Source organism: Salvelinus alpinus, chromosome 13, assembly GCF_045679555.1.
Source record: "Salvelinus alpinus chromosome 13, SLU_Salpinus.1, whole genome shotgun sequence".
NCBI classification, from domain to species: Eukaryota; Metazoa; Chordata; class Actinopteri; order Salmoniformes; family Salmonidae; genus Salvelinus; species Salvelinus alpinus.
Window position 1 is genome coordinate 19,150,195 of NC_092098.1, and position 16,785 is coordinate 19,166,979.

Genomic DNA, 16,785 nt, shown 5'->3' on the forward strand with positions numbered 1-16,785 from the left:
CCTTAACTGTTTCCAGTTCCAACCAATATGAATAGGAACAGAACCGAAGCCATTGTGTTTTAACCAATAGAAACCTAGTGATGCTTGCATCAATGTCTGTATGGGGGGGGGGGGGGGGGGGGGCTATACAGTATGGGGGAAAACCATATTAAAACTGGGTCACCCTGCAATTTACATTGAAGTAATGACTCAAACAAAACATGCAAGATACAATTGAATGACAGTCTTTTTTCTTCTTCAGTTAGTTACAAAATATCTCAGTTACTGTAAAACCACATCATGACAAATGCTGGGGTATGTGCTTATAATTTCTTTCTGATGTTCCCATGTTTAATTATATAGAAAAGACACATTTTGTAGATACTTATCGACCTATAGCCAAAATAACTACTACAACTACAATCAACTATATATGGTGTGAGCACACTACATGATTCTGTTGCACAACACATCCCTACAGGTCCTCGAACTTCATCCCACTGAGTCCCACCAGGATATGGTTAATAATTCAGTCCTCACTGTGCTGGGTGATGATGACACATCTTTACCTGCTAAACCTATTACTGACTCTTTGGAGATCTGCCCATTTCTTGTATCTTTATTGAAGTCTCCCCATACATATCACTATATGGTGTAAAATGGCATCAAAATTCATAAACATGAACATTTGGTTCTGGTAAATTATCAGAGGCATGGGCACCACAATCTTTGACCATTACCCACTCCTATGCTGCTCTAACAGTGCCATGCTAATAGTCCTTGGCTTGGCTGGTGTATGACCCAGTGGCTCCCGACAGGGTGTGAAGTGGTGGCATTGGCACTTGCTCCCCACACACACCGGTTTACTGTTAATCCTCTCCCAAGCAGCATATACTAACCATGCTTAAAGTCACTCGATACTGGTTTTCACATTAGATGCACCCATCTAAAATAAAAATGCATGCATTTCTAGCACATGCTATCATATAGTCACACTCACATAAACCTTGCCAGTCATACATCCCTGCCGTTGATGCCTAAGAGGGGGATTTCTGGAATGAAGCTACCCACCTGAGTCATGACATTCACTTGATATGATTGACAATGATCTAGATGGATAGCCCTCCTCAGAGGTAAAATAACAACCTGTCACTAAACCAGAAAGTGTCTGATATGCACCTTATGTTTAGTATACTATTATACACTGAGTGGACAAAACATTAAGAACACCTGCTCTTTCCATGACATAGACTGACCAGGTGAATCCAGGTGAAAGCTATGATCCCTTATTGATGACACCTGTTAAATCAACTTTAATCAGTGTAGATGAAGGGGAGGAAACAGGTTAAAGAAGGATTTTTAAGCCTTGAGACAATTGAGACATGGCATGTGTATGTGTGCCATGCAGAGGGTGAATGGGCAAGACAAAAGATTTTAGTGCCTTGGAACAGGGTATGGTAGTAGGTGCCAGGCGCACCTGCTTGTGTTAAGAACTGCAACGCTGCTAGGTTTTTCACACTCAACAGTTTCTGTGTGTTTCAAGAATGGTCCACCATCCAAAGGACATTCAGCGAACTTGACACAACTGTGGGAAGCCAACATGGGTCAGCATCCCTGTGGAATGCATTCGACACCCTGTAGAGTCCATGCCCAAATGAATTGCGACTGTTCTTAGGGCAAAGGGGGGTGGAGGGTGCAACTGAATAGTCGGAAGGTCTTAATGTTTTGTACACTTAGTGTAGTCAATTTCACTACCCATTCCAATGGCCAGTTTATTCTCCACAAGACATGACGGCAATAGCTCAGTGCTTTAGCATATTCATGTATTCGATTCAGTCAGTTGCATCTAAGATTAAAAAGCGTTTCAAATATTTTCTAACTCTTTCTGACAACCAAGATAGCAAAATAGCTATTTTTTACTGTTTAGTAATAGTCTGTGGTTATGACAATATAATTTCAGATCTGCAATATCTGTGAGGAATCATTTCTCAGAAACAAGAACCAAGATGCTTTACAAGGACTAAGTTATCCTTCATCTTACAGTTTGTCTCCTCTTTGTCCTTCAACTTGAAAGCTGGGGATTGTCTCAGGCTCCCAAGTATTACATTATAGGAACTGGTCGCATTTATGAAGTAGATATTATGGACATTGTGGCATTTTCTAAAGATATTTCTTCTAACAATTCAACAAAATGAAGGGATCTCCATCCTAAACTATCAATTTAATTTACCTATTGAACCGAATGCAGTACAACTGACCACCAAGTATACAGATTCAGTACAGAGAAAACGAAACTAAAACTGTAGACCATTCTCAAGTATGTTAGAGTCGGAGGACAAAGTGAAACTACTGCTGGTTTCAGTCAGATGGGCTTTCTTCTAGGCTCAGGGTTGGAGATGCGCAGGTTGGGGGAGCTGAAGTGGGAGCTAGCCACGGTGTAGGTGCTAAGGTAGTGGATGACGATGCTCTGGGCCGTACTGGAGTCCAGGCCGTGGTCCTGACAGAGATGCAGGCTGAGCTTCATTACTGGGGCTGGTATCAGGCCCTGGGGAGGTGTCTGGACCAGGGGAGAGCTGCCCCGGGCCAGGCTGTCCTGCATGTGCTGTCTGTACACCTCCAGCAGCTTACTCTCCAGATAGCCGTTCAGCATGGAATTGGATAGAGGCTCCCTGTTCAGGGTGATGATGCTGCTGTCCATGACTAGGCAACCCTCATCCTGCAGGGGCTGGGACTCCACCTGCACCCTAGGCTCCACAGGCCCTGTGGGTTCCAAGGCCTCCAGCTCTCCCAGGTCCTGAGATTGAAGAAGTGGTCCTTCGAACCCCTCATTCTCCAGCCTCGGGCTCTCTGAGCTCCTGTTTCCCACATGGTCCCCTCTGAGCTGCAGGTCGGGGTAGTCTTTGCAGAAGGTGGTGCAGCACCAGGAGCGATAGAGCTCCAGGTCACCATAGTCGTCACAGTGGCTATTGGGGATGGTGAGGGCATCACTGAGCCTGGTTGTCACTCTAGGATCAGACTGCACCAGACCTTCCATGTTTCCTATGCAGTCCACACACCAGAAGCACATTTAAAAATATGGCAATATAAAATGAAAACAATTATAAAACATCATACTCATCATATATGAACATTGTAAGATTAAGCATATTCTACTGATCCAGAAAGACATGCAGCATTTCAGACAAATCCAAACTGCTTACCTGACATTGAACCTGGGGTCAGAATTATATTGGGGGCAGGATGTGGTGGACGTTCCTGAGCCTTTGTGGAATGGGGGTCACAATCCTCTTCCCTGTACCTGAAGACTCTGATGAAGGCTTCTCCCAACATGACAACCACTACATAACAGTGCAAATTGCCTCAATACAACATAGCAGTAAACCACACCAACTAGCACTTTCAATTGTGATTCTCCATAGATTTTATTCCAGGACTAGCATTAATCTGGTTCCAGGAAACCACCCCAAATAATCATGTTAGCATGACATAGCCTATCAGGTTCGAAAGATAAATAAATATTTATATTCTCTTGCCAGATCACATAAAACATAAAATAGTATAAAACACATGAAAGATACTGACAATATCCCTACCTCTGTTTTTATAATAGATGGTGTTCCTTTAGTCTGTCCACTAATAGAAGGTTTACAAGTTATCTACAGATTTCTCTAACTGGTGAGCAGCCACGGTAATGTGCTGTCCCTAATTGTACTGAGCTTCTGAGTAGCAAATGTCAAAAACAGGAAGCATTGTTAGAAATAAAATTAGAACACTCACTGCCCCTGCTTTTCAGCTTCTGCCTTCTGTGGTGTGACATTCCATTTAGAATGTAAGGAGAACTGAAACAATTATGTGACAACAGTATTCTTTGCAATGTTAATTTGAGCTAAACAAGAATAACAAGGAAAGTGGGTAAGAATAAGAGAGACTGAGTAGTAAAGTAACACTATTTTATTATCAAACATGAAAAATATATCATTGAATTAAATATTCTCATATGTGCAAAGCATGTCTTTATCATCTACTAAATTCCTAGTATTTGGGCAATCATTCCACCTTGATTTCAATATGATATTGAACATGGGATACTGCCCAGCATTGACTTGAACTATTGTAACAGTACAAGGTCACCACTTTAAAGACATTGTCAAAAAACACAACATTTGGTCAATTTGATACCATTCTGATTACCTTTCACAACAAAATAAAGCGCTATGATTGGTCTGAGAAGACGTTTTCCAGACGAGCAGTGGCAAGCTGCTGTAGAGCTGAATGGAGGATGACAGGAGAGGGCACTGTGGTCTGCTAATCAAAACCATACGGCTACTGTTGCTCCAGTCCAGCCAAGGCCTCTGCTTCCTGTGGGTGGTATGAAAACAGTGCTAAGAAAATGATGCAACACCAGGGTTGAGACCAATTGTATTTATGCTTCCACCAAAAGGTGTATGTAATTTCACGAGAACAATTTTGTGTAAGTATTGTAATGATATAGTACAGTTGCCAACAGAACAGGCATCCTTCATTGCCTCTATGTTTGGCAACAGAGCTGTGAAATACATGGTAGTAGCGGAAACAAGCGATCATTCAAAATTGATGGACTGGTAACTTGCACATGAGTATGGTCCTCTGTGTGTGGTTTTGACTGACGGAGTATGTCCATAAGGCCTTGGTCTTTACCTTGGAGCCTGGAGGGGCTGTTAGGCCCAAGAATGCATACACTGCATGCTCCTCACGGGCATCAAAGAAGGCCTCGTAATTCTGCAACAACAATACAAAAGGTAGCTGTCTCACTAAGTTTGTTTCAGAAGGTTATTACAACAGAGATCATGGACATCAACTCCGTCATCAAGAGACTGGGTCAACTCAACATGACAATAGATGGCTGCACAATCCACTCCAACTCCACTGTCAGGAACCTTGGTGTTACATCTGACCCCACTCTGTCATTTGAACCCCACATCTGGAACATCACCAAGTCAGCCTTCTTCCACCTCAAAACATCTCACGACTCAGATCTTCTCTCACTGACCCCGCTGCTGAAACCCTCATTCACGCCTTTGCTTTATCACGCCTGGACTACTGCAACGCCATTCAGACTCCAAAACACTGGACAGACTTCAACATATTCAAAATTCAGCTGCATGAGTCCTCACACACACCAAACCTCGGGACCCCCCCCACCCTCATCAAACTCCACTGGCTCCCAGTTCAATATAGGATCATCTTCAAATTGCTCATGCTCACCTACAAAGCACTCAATGGACTGGCGCCAACATACCTTACTGGCCTCCTGCACCCCTACACTCCCAACCTGTTCACTGTGCTCCTCTGACACCGGCCTCCTCACCCTCCCTCACACCAGGCTCCGCTCCATGGGAGACCAGGCTTTTAGCAGGGCAGTTCCCCAACTCTGGAACTCCCTCCCTCTCCATGTCAGAACTTCACAATCCATACACATATTCAAGTCCACACTAAAGACACACCTCTTCACACATGCTTACCCGTACACTCTGTTGTCTTAGCTTTTATCCTCTGTCTAGTTCACCTCCCTGGTTAGTCTGTGCTTATGTTTAGTATACTTTTATACACTGAGTGTACAAAACATTAAGATTACCTACTTTTTCCATGACAGACTGACCAGGTGAATCCAGGTGAAAGCTATGTTCCCTTATTGATGTCACTTGCTAAATCCACTTCAATCAGTGTAGATGAAGGGGAGGAGACAGGTTAAAGAAGGATTTTGAAGCCTTGAGACAATTGAGACATGGCATGTGTATGTGTTCCATTCAGAGGGTGAATGGGCAAGAAAAAATATGTAAGTGCCTTTGAACGGGGTATCTTTGAACGGGGTATGGTAGTAGGTGCCAGGCACACCGGTTTGTGTCAAGAGCTGCAACCTGCTGGGTTTTTCACACACAGTTTCCCATGTGTATCAAGAATGGTCCACCACCCAAAGGACATCCAGCCAACTTGACACAACTGTGGGAAGCATTAGAGTCAACATGGGCCAGCATCCCTGTGGAATACTTTCAACACCTTGTAGAGTCCGTACCCAACGAATTGAGACTGTTCTGGTTTTCCTAATGTTTGGTATATTCATATTCTTAATTATTTGAATACATGATTTTATAGCTTTTTACCCTGCTGATGTTCTTGTGTTTGTAAAGTAACTTTGGGTGTCGTGAAAAGCACTTAAAATAAAATGTATTATTATTTATCATTATTACACAAATTGTTACAAAGGTACCGGGCTGCAATATTCTCACAGAGTATGTTGAGAATGTCTACCTTAAATTAGAACAGAAAAAATATAAACCAGGCACTTTTGGTTATCAAAGCATACTTTTCTTTACTATGCAGTTGCTAGCATACTGTCCTTTGACCTCTCATCAGCTTCAGACAGTAAGCTTCACTACACTGTGAAGGGGTCAGTACAGTACAACACTCACCCCACAGTAATGTTCTTCATTAAATATCTGTGGAGGCAGGGGGACCCCCGTCATTGGTCGGAAGTCCTCAGGTACGTTCTCCCTCATCCACTTCCTGTTGTCTTCACTAGTTACGATGTCACACTCCTTAAAGTCAATCTTGTTGACAGTTAGGAAACCCATGATGTCTTGCTGCTGCTTCTTAATCTACAGGCAGAAAGAGGATGAGATATATAATTAGGTCATGTAATAATAAGGGATGCATGGTATATCAGTGTGCATATCGGAATCAGCCGATATTAGCTAAAAATGGCAACATCGGCATCAGCCCGATGTCTAGTTTAACGCCGATGTGCAAAACCGATGTCAAAGCTGACGTGCATACCTACAGTGGGGAGAACAAGTATTTGATACACTGCCGATTTTGCAAGTTTTCCTACTTACAAAGCATGTAGAGGTCTGTAATTTTTATCATAGGTACACTTCAACTGTGAGAGACGGAATCTAAAACAAAAATCCAGAAAATCACATTGTATGATTTTTAAGTAATTAATTTGCATTTTATTGCATGACATAAGTATTTGATACATCAGGAAAGCACAACTTAATATTTGGTACAGAAACCTTTGTTTGCAATTACAGACATCATACGTTTCCTGTAGTTCTTGACCAGGTTTGCACACACTGCAGCAGGGATTTTGGCCCACTCCTCCATACAGACCTTCTCCAGATCCTTCAAGTTTCGGGGCTGTCGCTGGGCAATACGGACTTTCAGCTCCCTCCAAAGATTTTCTATTGGGTTCAGGTCTGGAGACTGGCTAGGCCACTCCAGGACCTTGAGATGCTTCTTACGGAGCCACTCCTTAGTTGCCCTGGCTGTGTGTTTCGGGTCGTTGTCATGCTGGAAGACCCAGCCACGACCCATCTTCAATGCTCTTACTGAGGGAAGGAGGTTGTTGGCCAAGATCTCGCGATACATGGCCCCATCCATCCTCCCCTCAATACGGTGCAGTCGTCCTGTCCCCTTTGCAGAAAAGCATCCCCAAAGAATGATGTTTCCACCTCCATGCTTCACGGTTGGGATGGTGTTCTTGGGGTTGTACTCATCCTTCTTCTTCCTCCAAACACGGCGAGTGGAGTTTAGACCAAAAAGCTCAATTTCTGTCTCATCAGACCACATGACCTTCTCCCATTCCTCCTCTGGATCATCCAGATGTCATTGGCAAACTTCAGACGGGCCTGGACATGCGCTGGCTTGAGCAGGGGGACCTTGCGTGCGCTGCAGGATTTTAATCCATGACGGCGTAGTGTGTTACTAATCGTTTTCTTTGAGACTGTGGTCCCAGCTCTCTCCAGGTCATTGACCAGGTCCTGCCGTGTAGTTCTGGGCTGATCCCTCACCTTCCTCATGATCATTGATGCCCCACGAGGTGAGATCTTGCATGGAGCCCCAGACCGAGGGTGATTGACCGTCATCTTGAACTTCTTCCATTTTCGAATAATTGCGCCAACAGTTGTTGCCTTCTCACCAAGCTGCTTGCCTATTGTCCTGTAGCCCATCCCAGCATTGTGCAGGTCTACAATTCTATCCCTGATGTCCTTACACAGCTCTCTGGTCTTGGCCATTGTGGAGAGGTTGGAGTCTGTTTGATTGAGTGTGTGGACAGGTGTCTTTTATACAGGTAACGAGTTCAAACAGGTGCAGTTAATACATGTAATGAGTGGAGAACAGGAGGGCTTCTTAAAGAAAGACTAACAGGTCTGTGAGAGCTGGAATTCTTACTGGTTGGTAGGTGATCAAATACTTATGTCATGCAATAAAATGCAAATTAATTACTTAAAAATCATACAATGTGATTTTCTGGATTTTTGTTTTAGATTCCGTCTCTCACAGTTGAAGTGTACCTATGATAAAAATGACAGACCTCTACATGCTTTGTAAGTAGGAAAACCTGCAAAATCGGCAGTGTATCAAATACTTGTTCTCCCCACTGTATATAACATAGGTAGATGACGTAATGACGCCACAAAAATACAGTAATACACAGAACAAAAGCAGAAAAATACTAAGCACACACTTGCAACAAGTAAACAAGTTCAAGTGGAGCAGTCATTTTGAAAGAGTAAGAACATTTCAGTGAGACAACTCAAAGGCAAAATCCATTAACGGCAAGATAATGGAATTCATTGCCCTTGACAATCAACCATTCTCTGTCGTGGATGATGTTGGCTTTCACTGACTGGTCGAGCCCCGGTACGCACTATTTTTCAGATGTTGCCCTACCGGAGTTACACAGTATTATTGCAACGCACATCTATGAGCTACTTGCTATGGGCGTCACTGCTATTAGCTTCACGACTGACATTTGGACCAGCGATGTCAGCCCCATGAGCATCCTGAGTCTGACAGCACAGTGGGTCAATAAGGATTTCGTACTGAGGAAAGCCGTATTGCATGCTCAAGAATGTGCTGGTTCTCATACCGGCGCTGTCATTTCAATGGCATTTGAGAACATGTTTGAAACTTGGAAACTAGAACACTCTCCTAGCGCCATTCGAACAACTGACTCGAGTAATAAGCTAATCAACTGCGTCTGCAGCAGACGTGATACCCTCTGTCATGGCATTGAAACGCCTGCTCAACAAAACTGCCGACACAGACCGTGGAGTTAACATTTGCAAAAGTACTCAAGGCTGTGAACAAGATTCGGTGGCATTCTCTCTGAGCCTCTTTACTGTGCCGCCACCATGCTCGATGCTAGGTACAAGGACCGCTACTTTGTTGCAGACAAGAAACAGGGTTTACGTGAAATGTTACATACACAGCTGGACAAGATGGAAACGGACACAGTGACAGTGCGCACCGAGGAAGAGAGGTCACGGACAGACAGAGCTAAAACTTCACTTCTTGACATGTATGATGAAATCCTGTTTGAGAATGAAACGACTCTACAAATGAACAACGAAACAGCACAGCAAGTAAGTGAAAGAAATAGGTTTTGATTAGGTTTTACTGGTAATGGGGACATACGTAAATGCCAACAAAATAACTTTTTGGTCAGTGTGATGTGTGTGTAGCCTTTATTTTAACTAGGCAAGTCAGTTAAGAACAAATTGTTATTTACAATGACGGCCTACCCCAGCCAAACCCGGACGACGCTGGGCCAATTGTGCGCCGCCCTATGGGACTCCCAATCTCGGATGGATGTGATACAGCCTGGATTCGAACCAGGGACTGTAGTGATGCCTCTCGCACTGAGATGCAGTGCCTTAGACCGCTGCGTCCATGTGTGTGTAACTATTTAACTGTACTAGAATGCTTAAAAGACCGCTAAAATTGTAAATATTGGTTATCGTTATTGTTTTTTTTGGCAAGCAAAATATCGGACATCGGCCAAAAATGTCATATCGGTGCATCCCTAGTAATAAAGACACAATAATAATACTGTTTTGATGTGTAATAAAGTGTGGAGTATGGGGAGATAAGCCTCTATTCACTTTGCAGAGCCTCTGCAGCTGGGCTGCATTCTACAGGAGAGCCTGGGGACTGAGACGGACCCAATAAGGCCTCTGTGCAACCAGGATCAGCTCAGAAGACAGGCACAGACCAAATTTGGCAGTAGGAGGAGAGCCCAGTGTTCCAATGCAACCACTTCTGTTCTGTCTAAACTTTGCACTGCACATAGAAGCCTGTCTAGAAAATCCTTTATAGACAACATTTTGACTTGCAAATTTACAGTAAGCAATAATATCCGTCATTTCAGACCAGATAATTCAGAGGTTATCTGAGGCAGTCATTCTGTAGTCAACATCTGATGCTCTTTGACTGATTCTTTAGAGAGTGATGTAATTGGGTGAGGTATGAAGTTCAGATGTCCAAAGACTGATCCTGTCCAGCTGTTCTGGCAAAGAACACCACTGGCAATGGTCCTTTAGTCTAGGCGTGTTGTTTTGCAGTATGTAGGGAAGGAGTGGTGGCACACAGGAAACAGGAAAATGGAGGAAGGTTGTGGTGGGGGAGTCAACATCTGATGGTAGAGTCTAGTTAAGTTTGACCCCTCACCCTCACCACAAGGCAATTTGTACGAAAACAGTTGCATGAAAACATCTGATCTGTTTAACCAAGTGCTTTACCTAAACATTCTTGTCTGCATGCTCACTCATAAAAACATTCCTACACAGAGGGGGTAAGAGACTGATATTCTTACAGACAATGAATATGTGATTATGTATCCTCTTTTGATTTTATACTGTGCTGTAAATGCATTTTAGATACAATACAATCATAGTTTTGTGTTAACACTAAATTAACAATATATACAAATTAATGGAATAATAGTCATATGACAAATCAATATCTCCCAAATTGAAGGCCCTCTTTATCAAATCATTGTTTTAGGTTAATTACAATAGCCTATGCATTGTCATGCATGAGAAGCCTATAGAATCGAATGTATTTGTGCAGCTGTCAGTCCCAGCTTCTACTCTATTGCTCGGGACATCCCATGCACAACTTGTAGAACTTTCAAAAGCAAGATCATTTCCATAGAGCTTAATACATTTAATATGATAGAGTCTGCGTAGCTACAACACAATAGCTCATTTGTATGAGCCCGAAACACCTAATGCAAATACTTTGAATTTGCCAAGAAAATGTACATAAACGGTCAATATGCTATAAGGCTTACTCAATACTCAAGATTTCTTACCGCTGTCGATCCAGAGGAGGATGCTATAAAGACTTTTATTACCATGGCTGTTTGGTTCACTCCCCAAAACCCAAGTGAGCAAAGCACGGACGTCTCCAAATGATCTCCCTCTCTCTCTTTTTCTCTCACTCTCTTTCTCGCTCTCTCTCTAACACTGTAACAACAGCTGGAAATCAGATCTCTGAAAACAATTGGGAACACTTCAAACTATATATTGTAGTGCTTTCTAAATGCATTTTCAAATACATTTGATTATGTTAATATTTTGTTATCCTATTCATATAGTCTATAAATACGTAATAAATGCTCCTCACATATTTTTCAAGAATTGCAATTCAAATAATTGAAATAAAGCTAATAGATGTACTCAGACATAAGGAAAATATAGTAATAGGCTCATAACCTTCTAACTACTATATACTATATACTGTCTGAAAAGAGAATAAGCCTATGAAAAATCCGGGTGATTATACCCTATGAACGTTCCGCCTACTTCCTGGTGTAAAACTGTTTTTGCATGGGCGTCATGCTTATATAATCAAATTCATGAAAATATGGTCATTTAAGATATATGTAACATGATATTCATATTCGTGGATTAATTTACACCCAATAGCTTTCACGAAGGTTTTCGATTTTGAAAACGCAATCGAAAACCTTCATTAAAGGCATCAAGTCAACGAATTAATCCACGAATATAATTTTACAAATATTGTAAATGACAACGTTTTCATGAATTTGATTATAGAAATCTGAAGCCCGTTCAAAAACAGTACCGAATCTGCAACATAAAGTCAGCGGGACTTTCATAGGGTATTTGGCAACGTCATTGAGTACCACAGTATGAGTCATAATACCCATGAAACCTAGCGGTAAAACTCGGAAATGGTTCCAATCGTTTTTTCACCATTCATTTGAGAGTCGGAGATTTTAGAACTACTTCATATAAGGTCTGTGTTTCATGTAGGATTCCCCTAGCGAAACGTTTCGATAACCGTGCAAATCTCTCTCGGACAAGGTAACTTTTATCAATATTCGCCTGTAAACGAAATACCCATTAGCTGCTAATGTGGCTATCATACAGAACAAAACATCTTCTTGCAAGCTTAGACATCATCCCTCAATGAATAAATTGGAAAAATGTATTTAAATTGACAATTATGTGAACTGTCTTGTGCAAGTTTTAAATTGACACTTTAGTAAAGGTTTCAGCTAGCGATGACTTACACAAGGGTTTGCTGGGGTTTGTAGTCTTGCATAATGTCTACTTTGATGCTAATTAGCATTTTCGAATATGAGAGCAAATGGAGCCAAATAAATAATGTGACCTTGTCCGAGAGAGATTTACATGGTTATCAAAACATCATGCCAGGGTAAGCCTATACGAAACACAGCCCTTATTTGAAGTGTTTCTAAAATTCCCTATGGGAAAATGAATGGTGTAAAAACGATTGGAACCATTTCCCTGTTTGACCACTGGGTTTAATGGGTATTATGACACCTCCACTGTGGGACTCTATTTGGTACCGTCTTCCAATGTTTTAATGTTAAGAGCAGTGTTGTGTTCGAGACCGATTTCAAGGCGAAGAACGGAGGTGGGGCGAGACCGAGACCAGAAAAATGTGAGTCCAATTCAAGACCTTGATTGTAATTTTGTCAAATCACCACCATAATAAGAGTTCTGAAATGTGAACATTTTGAACAACATATGGATTCTTTAGACATTCAAAATAGTGAGAAAATGCTGTTGAGGAAAAATAGAGCCACTATGAATTATTACTAATCCAAACACAGTGGGGAACAATGGGCCTTCTACGCCTTCAGAGAGAGGCTAAGGATTTATAAAATGATAATTTTATTATTTTCAATGATCTGATTTAATCTCTTCAATATTTGTTGGAAAGGGTTAACACTAAAGAAGAAGAAAAAATATCCAATCAGGATTTTTCTTTTGCTGGTCTCTGGGGGGAGAAATCTAGCTAGCCAAGTCAGTCATTGGCTAGGCCACCATAAGTTAGATAAAGGCATCTGCCATTCAACTGTATTAGGGCAACAATTTGGAGTGACAGTGGACTCAACCAATCACATTTTGACTTAATGAGTGGGACCGTTTTTACAAAAACTTATGGTAACTTCTGCTGCCTTGAAGGCCAACAGGTCACAATAGAGAGCAGTAGTTTTCCCATGGTCTAGCTAGCTAGCTTTTGTTGTCGGCTAGTTTGCACTGGCTGCAGCGGGTGTTATCAAAGAGGATTGTTGGTCATTTGTTAGCTTTTCCTTTTCAAGAATGACTTTCAACAATACGTTTCAAATGATTATCTGGTGAGTGGAACTGTGATTATTGCAGTGTGCTTTCTGTTAGCCATCTCTTTTAAAATAACTTGTGTGTGTGAAGCATTGCCGTAAGTTCCACTTTAAATGCCAATCTTATTAATCTGTTCATATACACCTCCAGGAAGAATAACACTTACATTTCTGAGAACCGATGACTTAGATATGGTCATTTTCACATTTTCCTAAATTCTTAAAATGTTGTGAAAATTCTATAGCAGTATAGAGAGGAAAGCAGCTGTGCATTTGGACAATTTAATTGACACTGCAGTGAATAAAACCAAACTACCGGAGTCTACACAGACCGGTGCGCTATAGCCAATCAGAGGTACAGTAGACCTTTATACAAACAAGCCATTTGCCACATGGGCCTGCCATCATTCACTTTGAATTGGACTGTGTTTACAGTCAGTTGCACCAGCGTGACTTTAGATCATCAGAATGCATTTGCCAAAAGCCACAAAATAAACCTGAATGGATATATGTTAACACCACGGGAGTCCTCTTACATTTGGTAACTTTACAGTCCTATTGATCATACAACCATGAAAAGGTAGGTAATGCTAGCCAGAGCAAGATGAGCTAAAATCTAAGGAAGGAACATTAGATAAACCCTCAAACTTTTTAAGCTAGTTTGTCAATAAAATTGCACTGATAAACGATGGGGAACTGTAGCCTCTTCTTCTTTCTGCAGCTTGCCTGCCGATGCATGCTTGGTTGGCACAAGCATGCAAACTGGCTAAAGTTGGAGAGCTTGCTACTTCCAGACACAAATGAGAGACCACGTCACTGACCATTTTACTTGCCGTAGCAGAGCTGGTTAGGCTGTTTACATGTTATGTAGAGCGTTCTTGACTAACTTATTTTTCCTACGTTTACTGACACCTGTCATTCAGCAGGTGTTGCATGTTCATAAATTCATCAGTTCTGTGCTCTAGCACACACAGACGAGAGTGCTCTGAAATCGGAGTAGATGGCCAGAGTGAATTTGCGAATGCAAGAGATATACTAACTGTATAACAGTCGTTCAAGTTCTTGCTAGCTAACAAAATGACACATCTGCATCTCCATCTTTGTATAGCCACCGAAAAACGATGAGGGGAAGTCATTAACACCCACTCCTCTAATGGCATGAAATGACATCTTCCTAGCAGCTATCTAACGTTAGGATCTGTGTTGGGCTAGCATAAATAGATTTGCGCTCTCAAAATCACACTTTTTGTTGAGGAAAAACAAAAACAAACAAATTCGAAATCCACAGCAATGCTTAAACCACATCAATCTGGTAGTCCTGTCAGGGCCTGGCTCCCCAGTGGGTGGGCTTCTGTCCACCCAGGCCCATCCATGTCCAAGACCCTGATGCAAACAAGCATGATGACAATTGCGCATCACAAATAGCCTACTAACCAACACTTCGGATTAAACTTTTTCAATACCTGGTTTGCATACCCATTGTTGCTTTAGTTAGCATTTACTGGTAGATATCATACATTGAAACGTCTTTCGTACCCTACCTGCTACTGATGTCATTCATCTGTCAGCTGCTCCATGCCAAAACCAGCTGAGAGCTGCACACTCTTGCTCCTGGCAGATGATATTCCATTGAAACTAGGCTGTGTCCAGCGCGCGTGCTTTGCGATTGTGTAGGATACTTTGAATTATTTCTCTTGTACGACATAATTGATAAATCGTATACCTACACTACATTGATACGCATAAATAGGGATTAAGAAGTGAGTATAAGCAATGGCCATGGGAGAAGGAAAAAAATGTTATAGGTTTAAACCTGCGTATACCCTCCACTACACCACTGGCACTTTTTGTGTTTTACAAAAAGTGCACTATCCTACTTGAGTGCGCTGGTGTTACGGTTGCTGTCCTAACAGAATCACGAACCTGTCACACACTGGAGGCCTATAGGTTCGCTACAGCGCAAACATGTCTATAATAGATAAAGGCTGTTAAGATATTAACGTTTCAAGAAAGGAGTGTATATATTAGGCCTGGCGAAGCGGTTTTATGCGCTGGTTGAATAGAAGCTGATAATTCAGTTTTTTACTCGGCTGGTCGCGGGAAGAAATTACGTGTCCAAGACCGAGACACTCAATATGTGGTCTCGAGTACTACAACACTGGTTAAGCGCACGAATGCTTGCACAATTGCAACATTATAACGCATGCTATTGCTTATTTTCATGCGCCAGTCAGTGGATACTGTTACAAAACATGATTACATCATTCACGTTCACTAGGAATTTGGCGCGTAAATGAACTACGTTAAAAATCTTTATTTTTGGGACACCTTATGCCATCCTTTGATTGGCCAAGCATAACATCAGTCACCATTTAACCGCACCTATCCCCACCCCCATCCAACCACTGGGTTTAATGTGCTATATGTTTACTACAGTATTAGTAATAAGAGAACGCCACTCTACAAACTGTGAACTCAATCACAAAATATAGCTCGTTAGTTTCATTAAAGAAGAGAACCTACATTTCAACATGCCCAAGAGAAAGGTATGTAGAGTTTAGATTAGTATGCGGATATACTTTTTGCCCGTATAAATCAGTCTGATATTATGAAGCTTTCGAGGCAACGGAGATTTAATACAAATCTGCCATAGGAATTTGTTCACTCTTGTAAAAAAAAAAACAATTAGAAATAATTATTAGATTTTTTTGGTTTGCAAATATCGCCGTATTTTCCAGGATTTAGAATGTTTTTTGCGATTTATTTAAGAGGCGTAAACAATCTTGTCTGAAGCCAGACTGGATCCCCATGCTATTGAAACCACAAGCAGCCATGCTTTGCAGTTCCAATCCCATCCATCTCGAACACAGCGAAACAAAACGGATGCCTTTTGACAGAGCGTGTAAATCTGCATTGAGGGGGGTATAGTTTTTACTTCATTTTTCATTTTTTTCCCTCGATAATTTCATTTTAAGACCGTCGCAAATGTTAATTATCTGAATGATTTCTTTGTTCATCGCGTTAAATGGGTGCTATTGCCCCTTATCACCAGATGGCGGAATACAATTGATTCTTCCCCTCCCCCTTATACATTTGGCGAAAACGGATGAAGACTAATGTCCCACTGAAAAAAGTAATGGTGCAACTGCTTCTGCTACTCAACGCATAGAATTTGAAGCGCTTGTCTAGAATGAGTAGAGGCTGTCTGTATGGGCAAAGTGTAGGCTATTGCCTATGTTTGCAAGGGGCTAAGTAAGTTTGTCAACTTGGAGTTACTCATTTTAAACAATAGGTAAATATTCAGCGTTATTATGTTGGGAAACAAAAGCATGCATATCTATCATCTTAAATAATGTATTTTTCAT

At 41.6% G+C, this 16,785-nt stretch overlaps 1 protein-coding gene across 4 annotated transcripts; it reads right to left on the minus strand.

Annotated features, from left to right (window-relative positions):
• Window positions 1-144: 144 nt before the first annotated feature.
• On the minus strand, window positions 145-15,725 carry LOC139537268 (adapter SH3BGRL-like). Of its 4 annotated transcripts, none has more exons than XM_071338388.1 (4): window positions 6,429-6,566; window positions 3,573-4,338; window positions 3,180-3,317; window positions 145-3,018 (listed from the first exon to the last, which is right to left on the minus strand). In XM_071338388.1, exons 3-4 carry the CDS (start codon window positions 3,307-3,309, stop codon window positions 2,342-2,344), a joined length of 807 nt encoding a protein of 268 aa, XP_071194489.1. In that variant the 5' UTR covers window positions 3,310-3,317; window positions 3,573-4,338; window positions 6,429-6,566; the 3' UTR covers window positions 145-2,341. The 4 variants fall into 4 exon arrangements, with proteins under 4 accessions (XP_071194489.1, XP_071194492.1, XP_071194490.1 ...); XM_071338391.1 differs by lacking the exons at window positions 145-3,018; window positions 3,180-3,317 and adding exons at window positions 4,657-4,737; window positions 14,962-15,725 and having other exon boundaries at window positions 3,916-4,338; window positions 6,429-6,614; XM_071338389.1 differs by lacking the exons at window positions 145-3,018; window positions 3,180-3,317 and adding exons at window positions 4,657-4,737; window positions 11,117-11,608 and having other exon boundaries at window positions 3,916-4,338; window positions 6,429-6,614.
• Between the last annotated feature and the right edge of the window lie 1,060 nt (window positions 15,726-16,785).

Bases quoted from the DNA above. Each gene is read 5' to 3' on its own strand.
- LOC139537268 (XM_071338388.1), bottom strand. From the start codon at position 3,309: ATGTTGGGAGAAGCCTTCATCAGAGTCTTCAGGTACAGGGAAGAGGAT. The intron at 3,019-3,179 runs GTAAGCAGTTTG...TGGACTGCATAG, and splicing joins GACCCCAGGTTCAATGTCAG to GAAACATGGAAGGTCTGGTG.